This window comes from Myxocyprinus asiaticus, chromosome 14 (genome assembly GCF_019703515.2).
Source record: "Myxocyprinus asiaticus isolate MX2 ecotype Aquarium Trade chromosome 14, UBuf_Myxa_2, whole genome shotgun sequence".
Lineage (NCBI taxonomy): Eukaryota > Metazoa > Chordata > Actinopteri > Cypriniformes > Catostomidae > Myxocyprinus > Myxocyprinus asiaticus.
The window spans coordinates 13,572,172-13,597,383 of NC_059357.1; the positions used below are offsets into that span (position 1 = coordinate 13,572,172).

At 39.6% G+C, this 25,212-nt stretch overlaps 1 protein-coding gene across 4 annotated transcripts; it reads left to right on the forward strand.

The window, feature by feature from the left end:
* Positions 1-8,002: 8,002 nt before the first annotated feature.
* On the forward strand, positions 8,003-25,143 carry LOC127451688 (SH2B adapter protein 1-like). Of its 4 annotated transcripts, none has more exons than XM_051716563.1 (10): positions 8,003-8,335; positions 8,595-8,635; positions 9,746-11,834; positions 12,775-12,876; positions 13,408-13,499; positions 13,627-13,712; positions 15,876-16,028; positions 16,591-16,802; positions 17,550-17,724; positions 22,007-25,143. In XM_051716563.1, the coding sequence occupies exons 3-10, from the start codon at positions 10,152-10,154 to the stop codon at positions 22,261-22,263; spliced, it is 2,760 nt and encodes a 919-aa protein (XP_051572523.1). In that variant the 5' UTR covers positions 8,003-8,335; positions 8,595-8,635; positions 9,746-10,151; the 3' UTR covers positions 22,264-25,143. The 4 variants fall into 4 exon arrangements, with proteins under 4 accessions (XP_051572523.1, XP_051572524.1, XP_051572520.1 ...); XM_051716564.1 differs by lacking the exon at positions 8,595-8,635 and adding an exon at positions 20,140-20,230 and having other exon boundaries at positions 22,007-22,177; XM_051716560.1 differs by lacking the exon at positions 8,595-8,635.
* Positions 25,144-25,212: the final 69 nt, after the last annotated feature.

The window sequence follows — 25,212 nt, forward strand, 5'->3', positions numbered from 1 at the left end:
GCTTGCTGCTATCTTCTGAACGGTTCTCGAACACTCGTGCAGAGTTGACCAATGAAAAGGCAGAAAGCACAGAAAGCTCCGCCCATGGCTGCTGTCGAAACCCATGAGAAGCTTCGCTCGTTTTCTAGATCGTTCGCTCAGAAACGGAGCTATGACAGGAAGATTCTTATAAAACTTATGTAAACATCAACACATGTTGATAGCACACGTTTTAGCATGTTTAACCCGTGTGCGTCAATAATAATAAAAAAAGTTAATCAGAGGTCCCTCGTGGACAAAAATGGCCACGTCAAAAAACTGGCATAATAATATTATATATTAATATTATTTTCCACTTTCAGTGAGTTAATTTTTTTTAACCAACACCAGTCCTGATCATAACTACCAAATATCCATTCATTTTCAGTATTTTAACCCTTTAAATGCCAGTTTGTTTATTTAATGCCACTGTTGTTTATGTAAAAAAAAAAAAAAAAAAAAAAAAAACATATAGAGGTGGGTAGAGTCACGTTGGGTTAACCTCCTTGTGGTCACTATAATGTGGATCTCGCTCTTGGTGGGGCATGTGGTGAGTTGTGTGTGGATGCAGCAGAGAATAGCCTGAGTCTCCACATGCACTAGGTCTCCGCGGTAATGCGCTCAACATGCCACATGATAAGATGCACGGATTGATGGTCTCAGACGGAGGCAACTGAGATTCGTCCTCCACCACCCGGATTGAGTCACTATGCCACCACGAGGACTTAGAGTGCATTGGGAATTGGGCATGCCATATTGGGGAGAAAAGGGAGGGGGGGGGGGGAGTAGTAAATAATCCTGTTTTGTTAAAACATTGACAGTAGAGGACGCTATATACAAATGAAAGAGTAACATATGGCACTCTTGTCACATACACCTTGTCTGTTCATGAGGAGAAATAATGATTCGATTTGAAAGTCTAATGCATGATCGTTTCTCAATAATAATAATAATAATAATACACAGGATTTCATATCTTTTTTTTTTCTTATATAATCCGTGGCTTGCACAAAATATGTAAGAAAGACACAAAATATGTCTAATTGTATATCAATAGCCAGACTTGGAGACAACAAAGAAACAGAATTTAAATCTCAACAGAATATAAATAATTAAAACAATCAAATCTGAGCCGCAAGGTAGTGTTAGGGGGTCTGAGGAAAATGTCAGAAAAACAGGCCTATTGAATTTCACATATTTGCTATTTCATTCTGCGTGACTTTCTCCTCATCACTGTTGCCTGACTTTTGCTAGCTTGGGTTTAGGGTAATATTTCCTCTAAAGCTGTTTTGACACAATTTTTGAGAAAAAACGCTATATAAATTAATATAAGTTGAGTCTAAATTTATCTACATGTAGCATTATTCTAATAATGTGTAGAAAAAATATATACACAGTCAACTTAACATACAAAGTAAATATTTTCAAGATAATATTTTTTTTGGCCTTAGTACAGTGACAATATTAATGTCAATTATTTAGTTTATACAGATGAAGTGCTTACAAGGTGTGAGCTGCAGATTTGTAGGTTTCCAAAATTATCTAAAATATTGGCTAATTAATCAGCCTGCCTGCTTGGGTAAGGTTATTGGATTTGGTAGTTTTACTTATATCAATTCCCTTATGTCATTTTCCAAATAAACCAGCAATTCTTTCAGTAAATAAAAATATCCTGATTTATTTTGTAATTTTGAGTAAGTGTTGCATAAAATGTGTTCATTAAATTTAAGCAATTTTGTCTACTAAAGTCTTTGGTTTATATATATATATATATATATATATATATATATATATATATATATATATATATATAAAAGGCACTTGTGAAAAATGTTGCATAGTGAGGATGTCTTCAAACATAATGCCATAAATAGTTTTCATTTATCAATTAACATCATACAAAGTCCAGTAAACATAAAAAAGCTAAATAAATATTCGGTGTGACCACCTTTTCCTTTAAAACAGCCCCAATTGAAGATATAAATAACCATCTTAAGACAAATGTTTTTGTGAAACATCTTAAGTGCCTAAAACTTTTGCACAGTACTGTATATGTATATACTATATACTGTGTGTATATATATATATATATATATATATATATATATATATATATATATATATATATATACTGTACTGTGCATAAGATGTTTAAAAAAAACACATTAAGATGGTTATTCAGAACCATTACAGTATACAGTGCATTCAGAAAGTATTCAGACCCCTTAATTCTTTTTTTGTTGACATTTTATGTTGCAGCTTTATGCTAAAATGCTTTAAATTATTAATTTTTTCTCATCAATCTACACTCCATACCCCATAATAACAAAGCAAAAACCAGATTTTTGATCAATTTGCAAATTTATTAAAAAGAAAAAACTGAAATGTCACATTGACATGATGTGGGCGTGGCCGAGCGACGTCTGTGGAGAGCGCGGCCGGGAGAGGAAGAACGGTAAGAATTGACATGGGTAATTATCTCTAACAGTTGCTCTGTGTTACAATGCGAGCTGGATAGGGATAAGAGGGCAGTCCAGACTGCCGGAGGGAAGAGAGAGAGTGACACACAAACCTGGCTGTGTGTGTGTTCAGTGTGCTGAAAAGCCATTAGTGTGTGTGTTAAGCTGAAAAGTATGAAAATAAAGACTCACGTGGATTGTTTATCCGGCTCCCACTTCCTCCTTTCCAAGAAAGTAGCAAGAGATTTATCACAGTGCTGTCGAAACCCGAGATTAGAAGGAAGAAAATGCCGTCTTGGAGTCCTCACCATTAGCCGAGGTCATCAAGACTCTTGCCGGCATCCACAAGACCCAACATCAAGCCCTCCTGGACTTATGTGTGTAGCAGGAGCAGCGTTTCCAGGTCCTGCTCCAAGCCCAGACAGAGGACCGACAGGTATTGCAGAGCTTGATGACCCAGGGGAGTACCCACAGCCATGACTCCACCAAAAAATAACATGCTCGCAGTGCCTCTGCGCAACATTTCAGCATGAAGTATTGTGGAGGCAATCTTCAAAATCACATCTCGAGTGGGGATTCCGAAAGAACGGATGGCTTGGTCGAATGATTTAATCAGACCCTAAAGAATATAATTTGTAAGTTTGTGCATGAAGACGCTTGAAATTGTGACAAGTGGCTCAAGCCCCTGTTATTTGCAGTTCGAGAGGTCCCGCAAGCCTCCACTGGGTTTTCACCATTTGAATTATTGTACGGGCATCGACTGCGTGGCGTGCTCGATATCCTTCGGGAAAATTGGGAGGAGGGACCTTCAAACAGCAAAAATGAAATTCAAAACGTTCTTGACTTGAGAGCAAAACTCCACACACTGGGGCAATTAACGCTCAAGAACGTCAAAGTCGGCTGTATAATAGGGGTACTTGACTATGGGAATTTATACTGGGTGATGAAGTCCTTGTATTGCTCCCCAAATCGAGGTCTAAATTACTCTTCGAGGTCACATGACGAGTCGGGGAAATCGATTATGAGGTGAAACTAACAGATAGAGACAGAGCATGTCAGAATTACCACATCAACCTCCTAAAACCATGGAGAGAGGTGGTCCCTGTGACCTTGGCGACGGAGGTTCCAGAGAGGAAGGAGCTCGGAGCAGAGGTGAACTTAAAAGTCACCGATTGAGTCACCCCGGTCACTTGTGGAGACCACCTCTCACCATCCCAAATCACGGAGGTTGCCAGGTTGAAAGGAGAATTCTCTGACGAGTTCTTGCCTCTTCCCGGTCGTACGAATCTCATAGAGCACCATATCGAAATGAACCCAGGGGTAATACTACGTAGTCGTCCTTTCCGATTACCCAAGCACAAAAAAAGTGGTTCGGGAAGAATTAAAGACCATGCTGGATATGGGGTAATAGAAGAATCCCACAGTGACTGGGCCAGCCCGGTGGTTTTGGTCGTGGATTGTTTATCTGGCTACCACTTCCTCCTTCCCAAGAAAGTAGCCAGAGATTTATCACACATAAGTATTCAGACCCTTAACTCAGTACTTAGTTGAAGCACCTTTGGCAGCGATTACAGCCTCAAAACTTTTTGGGTATGATGTGACAAGCTTTGCACACCTAGATTTGGGGATTTTCTGCCATTCTTCTCTGCAGATCCTCCGAAGCTCTGTCAGGTTGGATGGGAACCATCGGTGGACAGACATTTTCAGGTCTCTCCAGGGATGTTCGATTGGGTTCAAGTCCGGGCTCTGGCTGGGCCACTCAAGGACATTCACAGAGTTGTCCCTAAGCCACTCTTGCGTTGTCTTGGCTGTGTGCTTAGGGTCATTGTCCTGTTGGAAGGTGAACCTTCAGCCCAGTCTGAGGTCCTGAGCACTCTGGACCAGGTTTTCATTAAGGAAATCTCTGTATTTTGCTATGTTTAGCTTTCCTTCAACCCTGACCAGTCCCCCAGTCCCTGCTGCTGAGAAACACCCCCACAGCATGATGCTACCACCACCATGCTTCACCATTGGGATGGTATTGCACAGGCGATGAGCAGTGCCTGGTTTCCTTCAGACATGACGGATGGAATTGAAGCCAAACAGTTCAATCTTCATTTCATCAGACCAGAGAATCTTGTTTCTCACTGTCTGAGAGTCCTTCAAAGCAGTATTTCATGTGTCTTGCACTGAAGAGAGGCTTCCGTCTGGCCACTCTGCCATAAAGTTCAGATTGGTGGAGTGTTTCAGTGATGGATGTCCTTCTTCACGTGTCTCCCATCTCCACACATGATCTCTGGTGCTCAACCAGAGTGACCACTGATTGCTCAGTTTGGCCGGGCGGCCAGCTCTAGGAAGTGTCCTGGTTGTTCCAAACTTCTTCCATTTAAGAATTATGGAGGCCACTGTGCTCTTGGGAACCTTCAATGCAGCTGAAATTTTTTGTAGCCTTCCTCAGATCTGTGCCTCGACACAATCCTGACTCTGGGCTCTGCAGGCAGTTCCTTTAACCTCATGGCTTGGTTTTTGCTCTGATATGCATTTTCAGCAGTCAGACCTTATATAGATAGGTGTGTGCCTTTCCAAGTCATGTCCAATCAATTGAATTTGCCATAGGTGGACTCCAATCAAAGTGTAGAAACATATCAAAGATGATCCAGAGAAATGGGATATACCTGAGCTAAATTTCAAGTGTCATAGCAAAAGGTCTGAATACTTATGTCAATATGATATTTCATTTTTTTTTTTTGCAAAGTTATCAAAAATCTGTTTTTTGCTTTGTCATTATGGGGTATGGAGTGTAGGTTGATGTGAAAAAAACAATAAAATAATTTAAAGCATTTTAGCATAAGGCTGCAACATAGCAAAATGTGGAAAAAAATGAAGGGGTCTAAATACTTTCTGAATGCACTGTGTACAGAGAGAGAGAGAGAGAGGGAGATTTATACTTTAAAACGTTTAAAGAATTTGTCATAAATGGTTCATAAGTTATGAGGTAGAGATTCATGCTATGGCGAAGATCTCAAAACCAATCTAAGTTTCTTTTTTTTTTTTTTTTTTTACAGTTCAGATCTTTGCAGATATTTGTTAATACAAAGTCATTATTGTAATCTATATCCAGAGAATGTAGGCTACTTTGTGAGAAAGTACTGCATTCTCGTTTTGTGCAACTGTGCTGTTTGGAGACTGCAATGTTTACTGTGTCAGGAGAAGAAAGTGTTCTATAAGCCTGGTTGGCGTACTTAAGTCTAATGAATGTTTATTTGAACTTTATTGCACTTTGGAGCTCAAATTCCTTACCTCTTTGATGTAAACAAAAATAAACAGTATTCTATTGACATTGCCCTGTGAATTTTCCATTGGTACACAAGAACACACGCTCTGAATTTACATGAAGTTAAAGGGGAATGGGAACCCCATAGGGGATAAAATCCCAAAAATTATATTGCTGGACAGCTACCACATATCCTTTTATAGATACTATGTAAAATATAATATAATGCTTTATAAAGCTTACTGTGTGATTTCGAAGAAATATAAAATTAAATGTGTTTAATCTGCACAATTCACAATTCTTTCAAACAGATGCCTATTAACTACTCAGAAATAGGATCATTATCAAAATGGTAACACTTAACAATACATTTCCATTTGTTAACATTAGTTAAAGGGATAATTCTCCCCAAAATGAAAATGCTCTCATCATTTACTCACCCATACATGCTATTCTAGATGTGTATGATTTTCTGTTTTTTTTCTGCAGAACTATAACGATGATTGTTAAAACAACATTTCAGCTCTGTAGGTCCTTTCAAAGCAAGTGAAAAGTGACAAGACCTTTCAAGCTCCAAAAATCACAAAGGCAGCACAAAAGTCATCCATACAACTCCAGTGGTTTGATATATGTCTTCTGAAGTGATACAACTGCATTGGGTGAGAAACAGATCAATATTTAAATCCTTTTTAACTAAATCAGGGACTAAAAAAAATACTGTATTTTTTTCATTCGGTTCAGAAGTTCTGCAGACTCCTTTCCAAATGGTAACCTTATAGAACAAAATAAAGGAACGGTTAATAATGTTTTTTTTTAAATGACAGAACTCTGCGCTAATACCAACTTGCGGTGTTGTCAAATCTCGCAAGAGAAACAAGCAACTTGGTCTGGAAAAACAAGCCCAAAATAAGCCACTTGCCTCACCAAAATAAGCAATTACATTTTTTCCTGTGTGGTGGATATATCAGCATAGAAATCCTAATGAGCATACAGTTAATTACCGGTTAATTGTAATTTTAATTACAGATCTGCTTCTCAGTCAAAACCTGGCAGCATCAAATCTGTATTAATGCATCATATCTAACAATAATTCAGTGAAGATATGGAAACAACTGAAAAATGTGGATTAGCTGTGCATGTATATGTAGTAATAATACATAATTTTTAAAAAGGTCTTCATTCAAAGCAAGCAACATCCACAATGGGCAATTAGTCAAAGAAATGTGTAATGCAGCAGTTTCCTTCAGGATCAAAGCACATGTTTAATTTTTTTCAGGCAACATGAAGATGTTTAGTTCCAAATATTTACTGTGATAAACCCTTTGCCTTTTGGTTTCATAAAACAATTATCATAATGAAATGAACCAGTTTTAACTGGTTACCAGCATTTAAAATAACGTTTTCACTCCGGAACAATTGAAAATCACTTTGTTCCCGTTTTCGGTTACGTTCTGCAAAAACATTTGTTTTCGTTACTTGGACTGTTTTTAGTCCCTGCTATAAATCTCCACTTTCACTTTCAGAATATGAAAGGGAAAGTGGAGATTTATAGTAAAAAAAAGACTTAAATATTGATCTGTTTCTCACCTGCACCTATCATATCACTTCTGAAGACATGGATTTAACCACTGGAGTTGTATGGATTAATTATATGCTGCTTTTATGTGTTTTTGGAGCTTGAAAGGTTTGGTCACCATTCACTTGCATTGTAATGACCAACAGAGTTGAGAAATTCTTCTAAAAATCTTCATTTGTGTTCTGCAGAAGAAAGAAAGTCATACACATCTGGGATGGCATGTGGGTGAGTAAATGATGAGAGAATTTTCATTTTTGTGTGAACTATCCCTTTAACTAATGTTAACAAATGGAAAACCTTATTGTAAAGTGTTACTGTGAAAACATTACAGACTAGCTAGAATGTTATTATATAACAAGACTTACATAGATACATTTTACATTTTGCTACTTAGGATATGTTAGTTCTCATATGCCCACGCAAATAGTAATTTTAGACTCTAAATAGCATTTGCTGACAAGGCTTCTCTCATTTGAGATGAGGAGGCATTCTTTACTTCACCAAGTTCAATTAATTCCATCATCAGCCCGCTGCAGCATCCGTCCTTGTTTTACTTTTTCACACAACTGTCCAATGTGGTTAGTCTAAAAAGTCCACATCACTGTCACTGAGATTTTTTTTCCTCCCATCTCTTCTCCCACACTCCCTGTCCTCCCAACCTACACCCTCTCCCTCCACTATATCGCGAGAGACTGATTGGGACAGCAGGCAGAGAAATATTCATATACCCGCAACAAGAGCAGTTGCAAAGCCCTCATTCATAAATAGATAACATTTGAGTAATCAATACGTTTAGCATCAACAGGCGACGGCTAGACGGATAGGAATGAATATTAGAGTTAACAGTGGGAGACACACTGCTTGCTTAGCAATACAGCCAACAAGCTGACCAGCAGCTCAAACTTGGTAATTGATAAGCATTGCAGGGTTAGCTAGTTAGCCACACTGGCTAGTCCAATTTACGTTTGCAACCTGACTCCGGCTTTTGATCACGCCAGCGAGCAAATTGCGTGCTTTTTGTGCAAAAAGGTGAGTTAACGGGATATTTTCTTAATTTTGCATACAAGCGCCAGCTAACTGCACAACGATTTCATGTGCTAAAGTTGTCTAGCTATCTTCAGTTAGCACGGTGTGTTGACATTATCAGCGTGAGAGCGTATTATGACAATGAAACTACACTGGTAGGATGTGGCGAAATGTATTTGTTAAGCTTTTTAAAATGACCCATTTCGCATTTATTGTTGGAAAAAAAATTAGGCCTTCAAGGTTGGTGTGTTTTTCTTTGCAGCTAGCTGCACCGGCCTCGAGTTAACCACAGGCCTGATGATGGTGAGTTAATACCGGGGCTTAAAAGCTTACATCGGCGTCTTCTGCTCATGTACATTTTCTTAACTGGTTTTCTAGCAACGGCTTGGTATCGAATAGTTCACGTCCAAATGCTTAAAATATCTTACTTGTTGGGTCTGGATAGCTTTCTAAAGAAAAAAGAGAGAAATTTGCGCTCTGCACGTTCTTCACAAATCAGGTGGAGGATTGAGACTCACTACGCATTTCAGGCAAAGCAAAACAACGCTTTCATCACCACGACTACGTGCAAGACACTTTAAACGTATAAATGCCATATTTGCATAGTTGCAAATCTTGTACTAAGATCGATGTGTTGATAAATAAGGTGTTCATGCCTGTTTTATTTTATTAAATTTTATTATAGGCCTATATAGAAATGGCTTAGGTGAAATTGCCTGTTTTATTAAAATGCTAGGATTGACAAACTGTATCCAGAATCTAGCATAAGAAATACCTGAAATTAAAAATAGAAATACCTAAAAGAGCTAGGTTTTACAAGACATAACAGCACTGCATGTACATTAGGGTATATAACTTGCTTTGAGTAGTTTGAATAGTATTTGAATATTATTTGTGTATGTTAAAGGTGCACTCAGTAATTTTTACTCATTAAAAAAAGTTTTAACTCCTAAAGATATGAATAGTAATTTTGCAATATATGCATGAAAATATGACCACTCACATTAAAATGAAGACTCCAGTCATATCAGTAACCTTATAAAAGCTGTTTTATTCTACAAGGAAAGGGTCCGCACATGGGGGCTGCCATGTCAGAATCACATGACCAGTCGAATACTACTTAAGTAACCATAACTGTTAATCTCAGTAACTGTACTGTTATTTGACACTTTCACTCATTGATTAAAGTAATCATGGCTGACTATGAATACAACATTTCTACAGTGGCATCTCAAACTGAAAACGATTGAGTTTAAATTATGCTGCATCCAAGCCGCTAGGTGTCGTAAGTCCAAGATGACACAAAGACAAAAGTATCTGAGTGCATCTTTAAACAAACAGAAATTGAATGGTTAATTTTTTTTAAATAAATATTATAATCTTGTTTTTTTCTCTCTCTAAATTTCATCTTAGGTCACAGATCTTTACTGCAGGATACTTGCAGTGCCTTGAAAACCCAGAGATCACCTGAAAACTAACACCAGCTCAGCCTACTGCACCTGATTTCTTTTATCCGTATATGACACAGTATATACATTTACACATATTGTTATGTATAGAATGTGAACAAATTTTTAGAACATCAAACTTGTGAATGACATTGAAGAGTCAGATCATTTTTTTTAAATGGTGGAAGACAATTATCAATCCATTTTAGGCCTCATTTTTAGGTCAAGGTTTTTGAATTAAGGACTATTTTAAAATTGTAGCCTGATGAACGGAGCGTACGTCCCCCATACCCACGTAGATCGCAGGGATCACTTGATCCGACACCTTTGATGATCAGTTGGGTTTAAATTGATCACTCTTTTTGTAAGTCATGAATGGCTCCCTCTTAACTCCGCCCAGCCCACGTGCTGCTGCGGATTCATCTACTCTTCTGCCCTCCCCGTCTCCTTCCCCTTCTCCTCCATCCCCATCACTGTTGCCTCTCTCTACAAGACCCCCACCTTTACCTCCTCCAACTCCTATTGGTCAGCCCTTGTCATCGTTATCTGACACGCCCACACCATCTCCATCTCCTTGCCTTAGCTGGACCGAGTTCTGTGAGCTCCATGCACGGGTAGCTGCTGGGGACTTTGCCCGTCATTTTCGGGCGTTCTTGCAGGAGAACCCGCATTACTCTCCTGATTCTGCAGCTGCTTTTTGTCGGCGCTTCACCGACAGATTTGTTCAACATTTCGAGAGTGAACTTGAGGGGACTGCCATCGGTAGGGAGGGAACAGGTAGCTGGGTTGCCCAATCGGATGTTACATCATTGGAGGAGGATGCCACGTCTCCACCGTTGCTGCCATCAGAGGCCACCACCCCCATCCCGTCCTCTCAGATGCGGGCTGTGCCCAAACCTTTGTTGACCCTGCATGGACAGGAGAGCCATGGCGGGGAAAGATTCCAGAACACTGCAGCATTTCAGGACTCGTATGCTCATACGCAGATTCTCCTGCCTTCCTCATCTTCATCTTGCTCTTCCTCTATGGGTGGGAATAATGGGCGGAGGGAGGATAGGGGACTGATAGTTAAACAGTATCCTCACAATCCGTCTGGCTACAATGATCTGGAGGAAGAGGAGGACAGCTGGGCGGGGCCTGTGACCGAAGAGGAGGTAGAGACGGACTTGGTAGAAAAGGACAATGAGGCAGAGGGCGAGGTTACTTCAGAAACTCCGACATGCCCCTATCCATCTGACACACCAGCAAACTCTGGGTCAAAAGGCAATGGAACACCCATGGGGGGACACTCCAAAAACAAACTCAAAAAGCGATTTTCTCTGCGCAGTGTGGGCCGCAGTGTCAGGGGGAGTGTACGAGGCATCTTACACTGGCGTAGTTCCTCCAGTGACTCCCCTCAGAACTGCAGCTCAGGTAACTCTGCCCCTCTACCTTCCAGTTACAGTTACACTACAGGCCTGCAAGATGGCAAGAGGAACTCCGGCTCCCAGGCAGTTCCCTCTTCTCTCCCTGTCTCTCTCTCCCTTCCCCTGTCCCTGCCTCACTCTTCCTCCTCTTCTTTGCCCCCATCCTCCTCTAGCAGTGCTACCTCCCTCTCTTTTTCCGAGGCCCGTGATTGGCGAAGGAGCAATGGAGATGGGGAAAAAGAGAAGTGGAGTCACCGCTTGGAGAAGTTGCGACTGTCCCGTTCACCACCAGCAACTCTATCCACTGCAACTCCAGCTTCCTCAGCCATGTCACCCTCTGCGCTGCCTCCTAGCAGTGCTGGTGCACCCAGAAAGATGGGCAGGCTGGTTCGGGAGGGAGGGGTGACCGTGTGCTCGTCTTTGGATGAGTTTGCCAGCACTCATGGTTTCCAAGGATTTTCCTTTGGACTCCTGCACCACGGTACAGACAACAGCAACACCGCATCAGTGCATCCTCCAGCCACTGGGGGAGCTGTGGGTAGACGGGGTATGCGCTGGCACAAGTGCCGTCTAGTACTGAAAGAACGCGATAAGGATGGAGGGGATGGAGGGCTTGAATATTTCCTGGAGTTTTACCTTCCACCAAAGGTGAGAAAGAGTGTCCTACCTAAAGAATCATGGTGATTTCACATGCTCAGTACTGTACAAAAGTCTTTAGTTTTCACAAAAACATTTGTCTTAAGATGGTTATTTATATCTTCAGCTTTAGTGTGTGAATAGGAAATATACATTTTAGACTCCCAAACATTTCTTTTGCAAATAGAATAGAAGAGCAGGGAGCCCTGCAACAGATGGCATGGTCCCCACAGAGTCCCCCACTGAACATTGAGTCAGTCTGGGATTACATGAAGAGACAGAGGCAATTGAGATATAGAAGAACTGTGGTGAATTCTCCAAGAAGCTTGGAAAATCCTATCTGTCAATAACCAAGAAAAACTGTGTCCAAGTGTACCTAGAAGAATTGGTTTTGAAGGCAAAGGTGGTCACACCAAATATTGATTTAGCTTTTTTTGTTTACTGAATTTTGTATGACATTAATTGATAAATGAAAACTATTTATGGCATTATGTTTTTAGAAATCCTCACTATGCAAAATTTTTCGCATGTGCCTAAAACTTTTGTACAGCACTGTATATGTACAGGTTGCATGCTGCCTGGTATTATTACCTAACATGCTTACTAGTAAATGTCCCAGCTGACTGAAGTAAACATTTTAATTTGATTACGCACATCAGTCTGTTCTTTGCTTGTTTTTCCTTAAATACATTTTGCAGTTTATAACAGATACACTCATACACAACACAAAGTGTTTATAAAAACATTCCTTTTGAATTGTAAAATTGCATTCCTTTTTTTTGTCTGCTAGACTCAATTGAACTTGCATAATGCAATATTAGATTGTGTCCTTGTCTTTAGTTGCTATGGTTCACCGCATAGTACCACATTTATCAAAATCATCCTAGGTATAGTCCTATAAATATAAATACGTAGTAAATAGTAAATGTTCATCTTTTTGAATTCTTTGTAGTCCTCCAAGCCTAGACTGTCTATCCCATGCTGCTCTATTGTTGATGTGAGGAGCACTACAGCTATAGAGGTGCCAGACAAAGAGAATACCTTCCTTCTACAGGTACATCAGCCTCTATTTTTGTCACTTTACCCCCCCCCATGAGGTCAGTTAATTTATCCTGGATCTTAAATGTATAGTTCACCCAAATATAAAAATTCTGTCATCCTTTACTCGCCCTCATTATCATTACCTTGTTCCAAACCTGTATGACTTGCTTTATTCCGTGGAACACAAAGGAGATATTTTAGGGGCAGAATGTATAAAAGGCAGAATGTTAGGGACTGACAGCCTCAGTCAACTTTCACATTCATTGTATGGAAAAAGAAGCTATTTGTTTTCTGAATTCTAAAATGTAAAAATGTTTTGTCGTTCAGAGTCAGAGAATTGGTCACAACAATAATCCTTTCATGTAAATAAAAAAAAAATAAAAAATGTTAAGATTTTTCTTTTTCAGTATTGTGATTGCAGGTCACCTATCATTTGGTGACATCCTGTCTTAGCACCCTGTTCTGAGATCCTAATCATTGAAAACTGACTATGTTGCACTTCTGCTGTTCACCTACACATGTGATCTCTTCATGTTTCTCTCAGTTGGAAGGTCAGGTGCAGTACGTTATCGAGACAAGAGATGCGGTTCAGATGAGGGCTTGGCTTAGTGACATCAGAAACGCCATCTGCCTGAGGTTGGACTTTTTGTTTCAAATTTTTAAAAAGTCCAACCACATAATACAAGGCTAGTTTATAATGAGGTAATTCTTCAAAGTTTTCATGGACATGATCTGAAATGCACTCTTTGACTCTTCACACTAGTGAGCAAGAGGATGTTGAGGGAGTTTGTGGCAGTGCTCTCACTGACCTCAGTGGCACGCCGGAATTCAGTGACCGCCTGTCTCAAGGTAAATGGTATGAAGATGATGTCGTCATGCTGTGGTCAGCTGCATACAAGACAGTGTGTAATAGGGCATGTGCATGCACTCATCTCTATGTGTTTGCCAGTATTTGAATGAACCCAGATGATTCTAACTGGTTTAAAAATAGATGTGAGGGGAGCAAGAATATAAAATGCTAATTACTATGTGATTAACAGGGGGCCTGGGTAGCTCAGCAAGCAAAGATGCTAACTACCACCCATGGAGTCACGAGTTCGAATCCAGGGCATGCCAATTGCTAATCCTAAGCAACCAATTGGCCCGGTTGCTAGAGTGGGTAGAGTCACGTGGGTTACCTTCCTCGTGGTCGCTATAAGGCGGTTCTCGCTCACGGTGGGGTGCGTGGTGAGTTGTGTGTGGATGCCGCGGTGAATAGCGTGAGCCTCCACGCGCACTAGGTCTCCGCGATAACGCGCTCAGCAAGCCACGTGATAAGATGCGTGGGATTACTGTCTCAGAAGTGGAGGTAAATGAGATTCGTCCTCCGCCCCCCGGATTGAGTCAATGTGCAACCACAAGGAATCAGAGCGCACTGGGAATTGGGCATGGCAAATTAGGGAGAAAAGGGGATAAAAAAAAAAAATAAAAAAAAACAGAAGTATAAAATGTAAAGCATCTTATTTTGAATAGAAATTATACACTGCCTGGCCAAAAAAGAAGTCGCATACTCGAATATTTTGTTGGAACACCTTTAGCTTTGATTACAGTGCACATTCATCGTGACATTGTTTCGACAACCTTACGCAACGTCACAACATTTATTTCTGTCCAGAGTTGCATTCATTTTTGGCCGAGATCTTGAATTGATGACGGTAGAGTCGAACTACTCCGTAAAGTCTTCTCCAGCACATCCTAATGACTTTAAATGGGGTTAAGGGCTGGTCACTGTGGTGTCCAATTCATGTGTAAAAATTATTCCACATGCTTCCTGAACCACTCTTTCATAATTTGAGCCCCATGAATCTTGGCATTATCATCCTGGAATATGCCCGTGCCGTCAGGGAAGAAAAAATCCATTGATGGGTGTGATAAGTCTCTAGTTCTCTTGTGGAGGAGGAAGCGGGAGCCAGATAAACAATCCATGTGTCTTTATTTTTAACACTTCAGTATTTTCACCACTGTTTGCTTTTCAGCACAACATGAACACACACGAACACTCTGCTGTGTGTGTCTCTCTCTCTCTCTCTCCTCCGGCAGTCTGGACTGCCCTTTTAACCCCTTCCAGCTCTCACTGCAACACAAAACAGCTGTTAGACATGATTTCACACAGGTGTCAATACTTACCGCTCTTCCTCTCCCGGCCTCGCTCTCCACAGATGTCACTCAGCAACGCCCACATCACCACAATGGGATAACCTGGTCATTCAGTACATTCAGGTAGTCAGCTGACTTTGTTTTATTGCCACATAACATTGCTGAGCCCATCCTTGACACACCCATTGCTTTGGAATAGGGTAAATCTGGACTCATCAGACCATATTACCTTTTTCCATTGCTCCACAGTCCAATCTTTATGCTCCCTAGCAAGTAGTTTTTTCGATTAGCCTCACTAAGTGGCATTCTTGTGGCCACACAGCTGTTTAGTCCTAATCCTGTGTTGTTCTCTTGCTCTTACTTTCACTATTAAACATAGCCGTGAGTTTTACTGTAGATTTTTTTACGATGTGGCTTCAAGCGTTTTAGTGATCTCCAATCATGATCATTCAAGATTTTTTTTTCCGGCCACATTTCTTCCACGAAGCTGATGGTTCACCACTATCCTTCCAGGTATAAATAATGCATTGGACAGTTCTTAACCCAATTCCAGTGATTTCAGCAATCTCCTTAGTTGTTTTCTTAGCTTGATGCAGGCCAATAACTTGCCCCTTCTGAAACACAGTAGCATCATTTCCACGGCCACGGGATACGTCTTCAGACATGGTTGTTTAAGAAATGAGAAGCTACACACTGCATCAGTTAGGGTTAAAAGATCACTTTTAAAGATCACTTCAATAATGATCCAATCATAGGCTCTTAAGCATTTGCTTCTTTAAATTCATACGGCGACTTCTGTTTTGGCCAGGTAGTGTATTTAGCAGTATATACGGATGGTGATGTATCAGGTATTTTATATGTTTATTTTCAATGCAGTGTGCTACGGTGGAGTTGGTGGTTCTCCCCGATTGGAGTCTCTACCTCCTGAGTTACCACCCCGGGCCCCTCTTGACGAATCGGACAGCCGATTGCTTAGTGGGGGCGGAACTGGTCTTGGTACACCTTTTGCTGAAACCCCTGATGCAACAGGTAGCATACTTACTAAACACACGTTGTAGGGACGATCCTGTTTTTTTATATATATATATATATATGTGAAGTGTGCATGAAATCAAAATGGACCCGTTTACTTGAATACGTTTGTGGTCTTATTGTATGCAATTAATTGTATACAGTTATACCAAAGAATAATAATTTAGATGAAATAAATATTAGACTCATCTTTGATCAAAATGTAATAGCATGCTCCATCTCTGCAATGACTTTCCTTTATGGCTGAAATATTGAAGCCCTCTTCTTTTTCAACCTCTCTCCTCCAATCACCTGTAATAGGCCAGCTAGCTGCATTGGTCCATTCTGATATGGAAATACTGCTTTTCATGATCCAGTCAGTTCTCGATGGATAAAATAATGTCCCACCCTACGTTTTTTCTTGTTGAAAATTCTGTTTCACTGGGAAATAGATCACATTATGGATGTAAAATGGATAAGAAATGCCATGTCATGTTGACTGACTTTTAAGTGAACATAAGTCACAAATACTTATAAACAAAGATCAGAGGTATTCAGTTTGTTTTTGTTTTTTCCACAGGGTCGTTCCTATTCTCGGAAGGTTCTGTGTCAGAGACAGTGGAGCATCCTTTGAGTGAGTGTCAGTGGTTCCACGGCACACTCTCCCGTCTTAAGGCGGCCCAGCTGGTGCTGGCAGGTGGCATGGCCAGCCATGGAGTCTTCCTCGTTAGGCAGAGCGAGACCCGGCGTGGGGAATACGTCCTCACCTTTAATTTCCAGGGCAAAGCAAAGGTAAGTGTGCGTGTGGGGATGCTTATTGACATTTGATATTTAAAGGAATATTCTGGATTCAATGCAAGTTAAGCTCAATCGATAGTATTTTGTGGCCAAAAATCTGGATTACAGTGAGGCACATACAATGGAAGTGAATAGGGCCAACCCGTAAATGAAAAAATACTAAATGTTTCAAAACTTAAGCTACAAGATGTAAGCAATATGCGCATTAACATGATTTTAGTGTGATAAATTCGCTTACTAACCTTCTTTGTGGAAAGCTTTATCCAATCGTAATACTTTGCCATGACGACGTAATGCCGTAAATCCTAAAACTACATTAAAAACAATGATTTAAAGAACAGCTAAAAAAAACAAGAGTTCAACAGAAGAATTAATGGAAGTGCTTTTATAAAATAAGCTTCATATTTCTGCCTTTTAAACCCTCCAAACCTTGTCCCCATTTACTTCCATTATAAGTGTCTCAATATAACTTTGATTTATTTCTTCTTTTTTTCTTTTTTGAAGAAGTGAGACAAGTCAAAATTGTTTTTTGTGGTAATCATCATTATGCCACAACTGCTGTAGATTGAGCTTTATTGTATTGAACCTGGAATATTCCTTTAACATGGATTTGACATGCATCATGTGATAACCACTTTCAGGATGTCAGCACAGTATGCACTGTATTGCTAATTGTACATTTTAGAGTTCATTTGTTCACGTCTGAACCTCGTCCTCTTATTCTGGTCGTCCTTCTCCTAGCACTTGCGTCTCTCCCTGAACGAAGACGGACAGTGTCGAGTGCAGCATCTTTGGTTCCAGTCCATTTTTGACATGCTGGAGCATTTCCGTGTGCACCCTATTCCCCTGGAGTCTGGGGGCGCCTCTGATGTCACTCTCATCAGCTTTGTGGGGGCCACGAATGTCCGGCAGCCAGGTATGGAATGCTAGGTCAGCACTAAAGGGTGAGAGTTTATTGCAGAAAAGAGCAGAGATAACAGGGAAATTCCGCAGTTTTAGATGACAGTTCATTCAGATGGTTTACTCCTGAGATCCTGTGATCTCCCTCGGAACAGCTTATTTGCAAAAACATATGTCAGACATAAATATTCTGACTTATTTCAAACAAAGTAAATAAGAAGTATAACTACAGAGGATGTCACACATCTTTATTTGACACTTATTAACACTGTATTTTATATCCGTCTCCTGGATTAAATGGAGATGTAAATGTTAACAGTTAAGTTCTAGCTAAACAGCTGTTTTTGTTGAAATCCTGGTAGGTCCACCCAAGGAGAACATACATACAAAACAAACTTTCTTAGAAGGCGTTCAGTTTGATTGTCTTGGTATACGAAGAATCCTGCGTAGATTTCAGGGACACACAGCACTGAGCTTTGTTTGTGTGTGTGTGTGTCATGTGATTGGGATAAATCTGGAGAGAGATCATATGTGTATTTGTGTATGTATGTGTTTTCATAAAAAACATGGCCACTGCATGAGTTGTTTGCACCTATCACAGAGATATGACTAAATGTGGGATCACCACATGTGTGTGATCACTTCCTATCATGGCATGCTTTTGAAAAGGACACTCACTCTCTGCAAGCATCTGCTCTAACTACTCGGACTACACACACACAGATACATCGCTGCTACCAGAGTCTGCTTTTGGCTGCCGGTGCATGGCTTTGTTTCTGACAATGATTGTTATTGTTAATTTGATTTCTCTGTGTGCATGATCTGAAAGCTTTTGGATGTATGACCCTGCCCAACTCCTCCCTAACTTTCAAAACATTCCTCAGCTCACCTCATTCTTCGTTTCCTGTCATCCCTTCATCTTTTGTCTTCTCCGAGCACATTGCATCCCATTTTGACCCTACATTGTTTGTCGATCCCTCATCAACTTTCCTTTTAGTCTTTTTATACTGTCTTAACTCCGTTCTTACCTTCTTTACCTAAGGGCTGGGCGTGATTTCTAAATAAATGTATCAATATATTTCAGCCTTTTGATGATATTCAAAATATGTTTCAGTATATATGCATTAGCTCTGAAATGGCTTTAAAGGGGTGATTTTTTTTATTTATTTTTTTCAATCAGAGGTTCAAGGTGGATCAAAGTTTTTAATTTAAGAATTTAAATAAACACAGGAAAAAAATCTGTATAATGATAATTTAAGGAAAAATCCAGGTTTAAAACGTTAAGCTCAGTCGACAGCATTTGTGGCATAATATTGATTACCGCAAAAATAAAGTTTGACTTGCCTCTCCTTTTCTTTAAAAAAAGCAAAAAGCTAGGTTCCAGTGAGGCACTTACAATGGAAGTCAATGGGGCCAATCCATAAATGTTACAATACTCACTGTTTTGATAGTATAGCTACAAAACATGAACAATGTGTGTGTTAAAATGATTTTAGTGAGATAAAATCACTTACCTTTTCTGTGTAAAGTTATAGCCAATTTTACAACTTCGTGGCCATGATGATGTAATGTCATCAAAACCTAAAACGACTGTAAAAATTAAGATTTAAACAACTTTACAGCTAAAATAATACATGAGTTTTAACAGAAGAATTATTGTAAGTGCTTTTATAAAATTATAAGCTTCACATTTCTGCATTTTTAAACCCTACAAAAATTGGCCTCATTCACGTCCATTGTAAGTGCCTCACTATGACCTTGATTTTTTTTTTGTTTGTTTTTTTTTTATTTTTTTTTTAAGAAAAGGAGGGACGAGTCAAAATTAACCATCATTATCAAGTAATCATCATTATGCCACAAATACTGTTGATTGAGCTTATTACCTGCATATATTTAACAAACACTTGATTGTTTCAAATGATTTCATTGAATCAGAGTTTTGAATTGATTCATTGAAACGGAATTGTGAACCGATTAATGGAAATGAATGGAACTTATCTCTAACACCACTTATCTCTAATACACTGGTATTTAAACCAGTGACATTGTTAAAACATGATTTAATCACCCCCTGCTTGCAAAACTTGTCTTGTGACACTGAAATTTATGGGCAAATAAAAAGTGCATTAAATTAATTTCAATATTGACCTAATTTATATCGCCAGCAAACTCATCACAAATATATTGTGAATATTCAATATATATATTGTCTAGGCCTACCTCATCTACTACTTTCTGACATAAATCTTTTATCATTCTTCTCCTCCCATCACCATTGCCTTCCTTTACTTCTATCTCTAATCACACACTAATTCATACCGCACCTCTGCTCTCCTGCCGTCCCGCTTCAGTCTCTGGCCTTCTCCATTGTGCATACCAGAGCTCTGATTGGCTGTTTCTGTTGTTGTTTGTCGTTGGGTCATCTTCGCAGGCCGGGAAAGGGCAGGCAGCCGCCCCACAGTCTGTGATGTCATCACCACGCGCCACCCTGACTCTCCATCAACCCCCATCTCTGACTGTGTGTAAGTGAGACCAGATTCAACAGAGAGAGATAGAAAGAGGCAGGGTCTGAGAAAGACTGAAACCATGTAGTGAATAAAACATGCATATTGTGAGGAGGGTAAAAGACAACACTGAATATATTTTTAAGAGGAAGAAATTAGATTCAACAGGTGCTGAGACACATGAGATAGGTTTACTTAAAATATGTGCCCTTTAAGTATAAAAATATTAATGTTGACAGCAAAACTTCCTCCCTTGTCCACCCATATGATTTATACAAACTAAAGGCTGGATTACGCTACACAGATTCTAAAAATACTCACACTCACAGTAAAGCCTAGTATACAGTACACGACTTGCAGTCGGCACCCTGCGACTCAGTCATGTTTTCTGTCGTGCTGGTGCATTCACTTCAGGACTGTAGTGTTTCAACTACATGACCATTCATCTCCAACTGAGGCCATGTGTACACTGGTATTAAGATGCGTTTTTGGGTGATCCGATCACAGATGCACACGCGAGACATTAACGTTACATCTGGTCTTCTCTTTTGATCACTTGTGTTCGGATTTTGAGGAGAGAGTCCCTGGTTTCATGAGGTAATAATTAAGTGCAAAAAAGTAAAGAGAGCACTAAAAACCGGCATACAGTTTATCTTAATTATTCATGAACATGAGGTTTATAGCAGAATTCTGATTTATTTTAGTGCAGTACCTGTAACTGAGCTTCTAATGTGCGTGCTTCTCATATCTGTGTTCCGATTGTACATGTTCATGCATTCTTGGCCAGTATGGCCTCTAGATATGGCAGTTGAAGGCAAGTAGCATTAAAAGTTAAGCTTAACTTTGAGTGCTTGTTCACCATTGAGCTCTGTTGTCCTGCATGCTCTATTTCCATTGGCTGGTCACCATATGATTTCAGATTTAAGTCGTGGAGCATCACACACTACGAGATTTCCATAGTCGTGGATAGTCGGCTCGAAAAAAAGCAAACCTTATTGATATTCTCTGACTAGATGGAATCATAGTCTGACAGTAAGAAATCAGAGTTAGTGCCCACCATATACTTGGCGATTTTCTTTGAAATCTGTCAACTCCAACTGGCTCAAAATCTACAGACTGACAAAGAGTGGATTTACGAATTGGATTTCAAACAATGAAAACAAAGTGGTGATAAATATTTGATAAAGCTCCTTTTTAAGTATTCAAACAGGGATCTGGGAATTAGATTAAAGACTAAATTACCATTAAACAGATTAAGGATTAGACGAAGAGGAAGCTTGTTAGAATAAGGCAGAAAAAGAAAACGAGAGAAAGAAAGACAGGATCCTGTGTAGGGGTCGAAGACAGGTCATCCGTTCACTTCAGCGCACATCTGTCTGCTTAACTTCCTCATTCACAGCTGGGTTAAAGTTGCACACATCCATCCTGAAAAATGTCTTTTAAATGTCACACATTTTATAGACGTGAGCTCTGTCTCCAAATAAACGTGATTCAGGATAAGAGATGTTTCCTGTTCACTCCGTATATAATGAATGAGCAAAGATTTCTCAATTGATGACTCTCTACGGCTGTTTAGTGGAGGCAGGGTGTAAACAGTCTGTGTGCAATGTGTTGACCGATTCCATTACTAGCTTGTGTCATAGCTGAGCCACTGAGTTTAAAGTCCTAAAGACTTTATCCCTTTCTTTCTCCTTTCTTCTTTCTCTTCTCTTTGAACATCTTATTTTCATACATTACTCCCAATTTTTTATCTCTTATCTCCTCCTGTACTCACCCACTTTCTTTGCCTCCCAGACTTGACCAGCAGACCCCGTAGTCCTCCTCAGCCACCTCCTCCGCCTCTGCCTCCCGGACGCCCTCCACCCCCGACCCCACCGCAGGACCGAGGGAGCGAAACTGAGGCTGCGGGAGGAGGGGGAGCAAGCAGCGGGGCGGAGGAGTGTGAGGAACGAGAGAGGGATCCACTTCTTCTCCAGCTGGAAGGGGCGGAGGGCGAGGAGCGGGAAGGAGGGAGGGCGAGAGCCATCGACAACCAGTACTCCTTCTTCTGAGGTGGGATCGAGGAGGAAGAGGAGAGCCCTTCGCAATCAGTGTTTTTTTTCCTTCGTTGGAAGAACTGACCGAGGGGTCACAGAACCGAGTTATTAACACTATTAAACATGAGCTTTCACAGAGCAAGCGAGCAAGAGATAGATGTAGAGAAAGAGAGAGAGAGACACCCATACATACGTATATACAGTACTGTGCAAATGTTTTAGGCACTTGTGAAAAATGTTGCATAGTGAGGATGTCTTCAAAAATAATGCCATAAATAGTTTTCATTTATCAGTTAACGTCATACAAAGTCCAGTAAACATAAAAAAGCTAAATCAATATTTGGTGTGACCACCTTTGCCTTTAAAACAGCACCAATTCTCCTAGGTACATCTGGACACAGTTTTTCTTGGTTGTTGGCAGATGGGATGTTCCAAGCTTCTTGGAGAATTCGCCACAGTTCTTCTATCTATTTAGGCTGTCTCAATTGCTTCTGTCTCTTTTATGTAATATCAGACTGACACAATGTTCTGTGGGGGGCTCTGTGGGGGCCATGACATCTGTTGCAGAGTACCCTGTTCTTCTATTCTAATCTTTTCTTTTTGCAAAAGTAATGTTTAGGAGTATAAAATGTATTTTTCCTATTGACACACTAAAGCTGAAAATATAAATAACCATCTTATGACAAATGTTTTTGTGAAACATCTTAAGTGCCTAAAACTTTTGCACAGTACTGTATATATATGACACTGACGGTACACCATTAAAACACTAAGTAACGGTACTACACTAAATTGGAGGTGGTTTGTGAAAATATTTATCAGCTTTTACTAATTTGTTCTCCAGTGTTTGTCAATGCTAAGGTTCGTCTTCTGGTACTGCTGCAAGGGAAGGTACAACAACTACAGACTGTGCAGTCCCACTGAATGGTACCACACCACTGAGCTGGTGTTGTGTTTTTAGACACTTCATGAATGAACGAGTGTGTCCTTCACATCACAATTTAAGTGACTCCCTTATTCATTCAGTTATCTAGTATTGCCTGGCCCTTCGCACTTATATAAGAGTTGTTTTTTTTATTTTGTTTTTTACCTCAGGTTAGCAGATATTTTTACTTGTTCAGAGATTGATTGTTACCCACCAGCACTCTTATTATACTGGAGCATTTTAATTGTTTTGTTTTATTTGTTATGCCACTGACAAACTACGAATGTCAAAAAGTAATAACTTAAAACTGTTTTGTTTCTTCCTGTTTATTTCAATTTTACTGATTGTTAGTTCAATTTCAGGCATTGCCTAGGGCTTTACAATGCCAAAAAAAGCCCAGTCCTCTAAAATCTAGTAGTATCGCTTATTAAGGTTAATTTTGATATTAAACATCTCCATAGACGTTATTACCTCAGAGTCCTGATCTGTCACCCAGCTCCTCCTCTCTGACGAGAGTACAGCATTCAGAGCCAGGACAACAACAACCTCTACTCTCCCTCTCTCTTACTTTATATCCTATCCTTCCTTTTAGCTTTACAATCTTTTGTTTTATTGGTGCGTTTATTTCAAAGGTAGAGTCCAGAGGAAGAGAGAATGTCCTTCTTTTAAAAGAGAAATTGTTGAGTATGTTAATGACAATAATAACTGATGATAATAATAATGAATTTAGTAATTGTCTGAATAATAGTATTATTTTATTTTTGTTTTTCAAAAATGCCTTTATTTTATGTTGTTTACTATGTGGACACATAATATTTATTCTCCAAAATCTGTTTTCTGTTTCTAATTTTTTGTGCCTTTTTATATCTCTTCTAATCTCACTCTGTCCCTCACTGCTGTCCCTTTCAATTGCTTCGGTTTTCACAAATTTCAGAAAAAGAAAAAAAAAGTCCTTTTCTTCTCGTGCCTTTTCATGTTGTTAATTGTCATTCCCTCTTGTTTTGTGCCAGTCATTCTTGATTTTGTGCATCAGTCTTTTTCCGTGTCTGCCATCCAGTTCAGTGCCTGCATCTGTCTCTTCCCCCCTTCCCTTTCATTTTATTCCTCTTTTCCTGTCTCCGTTTCAGTTGTTCTCCTAAAGGAATATTGCTGGTTCAATACAAGTTGAGATCAATCGACAGCATTTGTGGCATAATGTTGATTACCACAAAAAATTGTTTAGACTCGTTCTTCCTTTAAAAAAAAAAAATCTAGTTTACAGTGAGGCACTTACAATGGAAGTGAATGGGGCCAATTTTTGGAGGGTTTAAAGGCAGAAATGTAAAGCTTATAATTGTATAAAATACTGGGTTGCATTAATCGGCATGTCAAAAAAGTTGTAAAATTAGATATAACTTTACACAGATTTTATCACAAATCACATTAAAATGCATATTGTTTGTCTTGTGGCTATACTTTTGAAACATTTTAACATTTACAGGTTGGCCCCATTCACTTCCATTGCAAGTGCCTCACTGTAACCCAGATTCTTGCTTTTTGGTTAAGACAATGAGGGACAAGTTGAAATTACTTTTTTGTGGTAATCAACATAACGCCACAAATGCTGTCGATTGATCTCAACTTGTATTGAACCTGGAATATTCCTTTTAATTCTACAGATCATTCACTATGATTTGTTCTCTCTCCATAAGCCCTGTGATCCTCAGTCACCCCCTTTTACCCTTTATTTAAACCTCTTATTGTGCCTTCTCTCTGTTTTCTCTTCTCTCTGTCTGTCTGTCTGTGCTGGGACCGTGTGTTATGGTGGACACTGTTGCCCACTCTGTGTAATTAGAGTTTCAGGTACTACATTGAGTTTAATGATGATGATAATAATATGACATAATATAATTATACTGAAACAACATGTCTGAGTCGTGTTTGTGTTATATATAGGAGCATATCTTGTGATTTGCCCACCCACATATAAAGAGCAGTCTCATATAAAGGCTTCATTGTTCTTGTCTAATAATACGTAGGATGATATACTGTCTGTTATA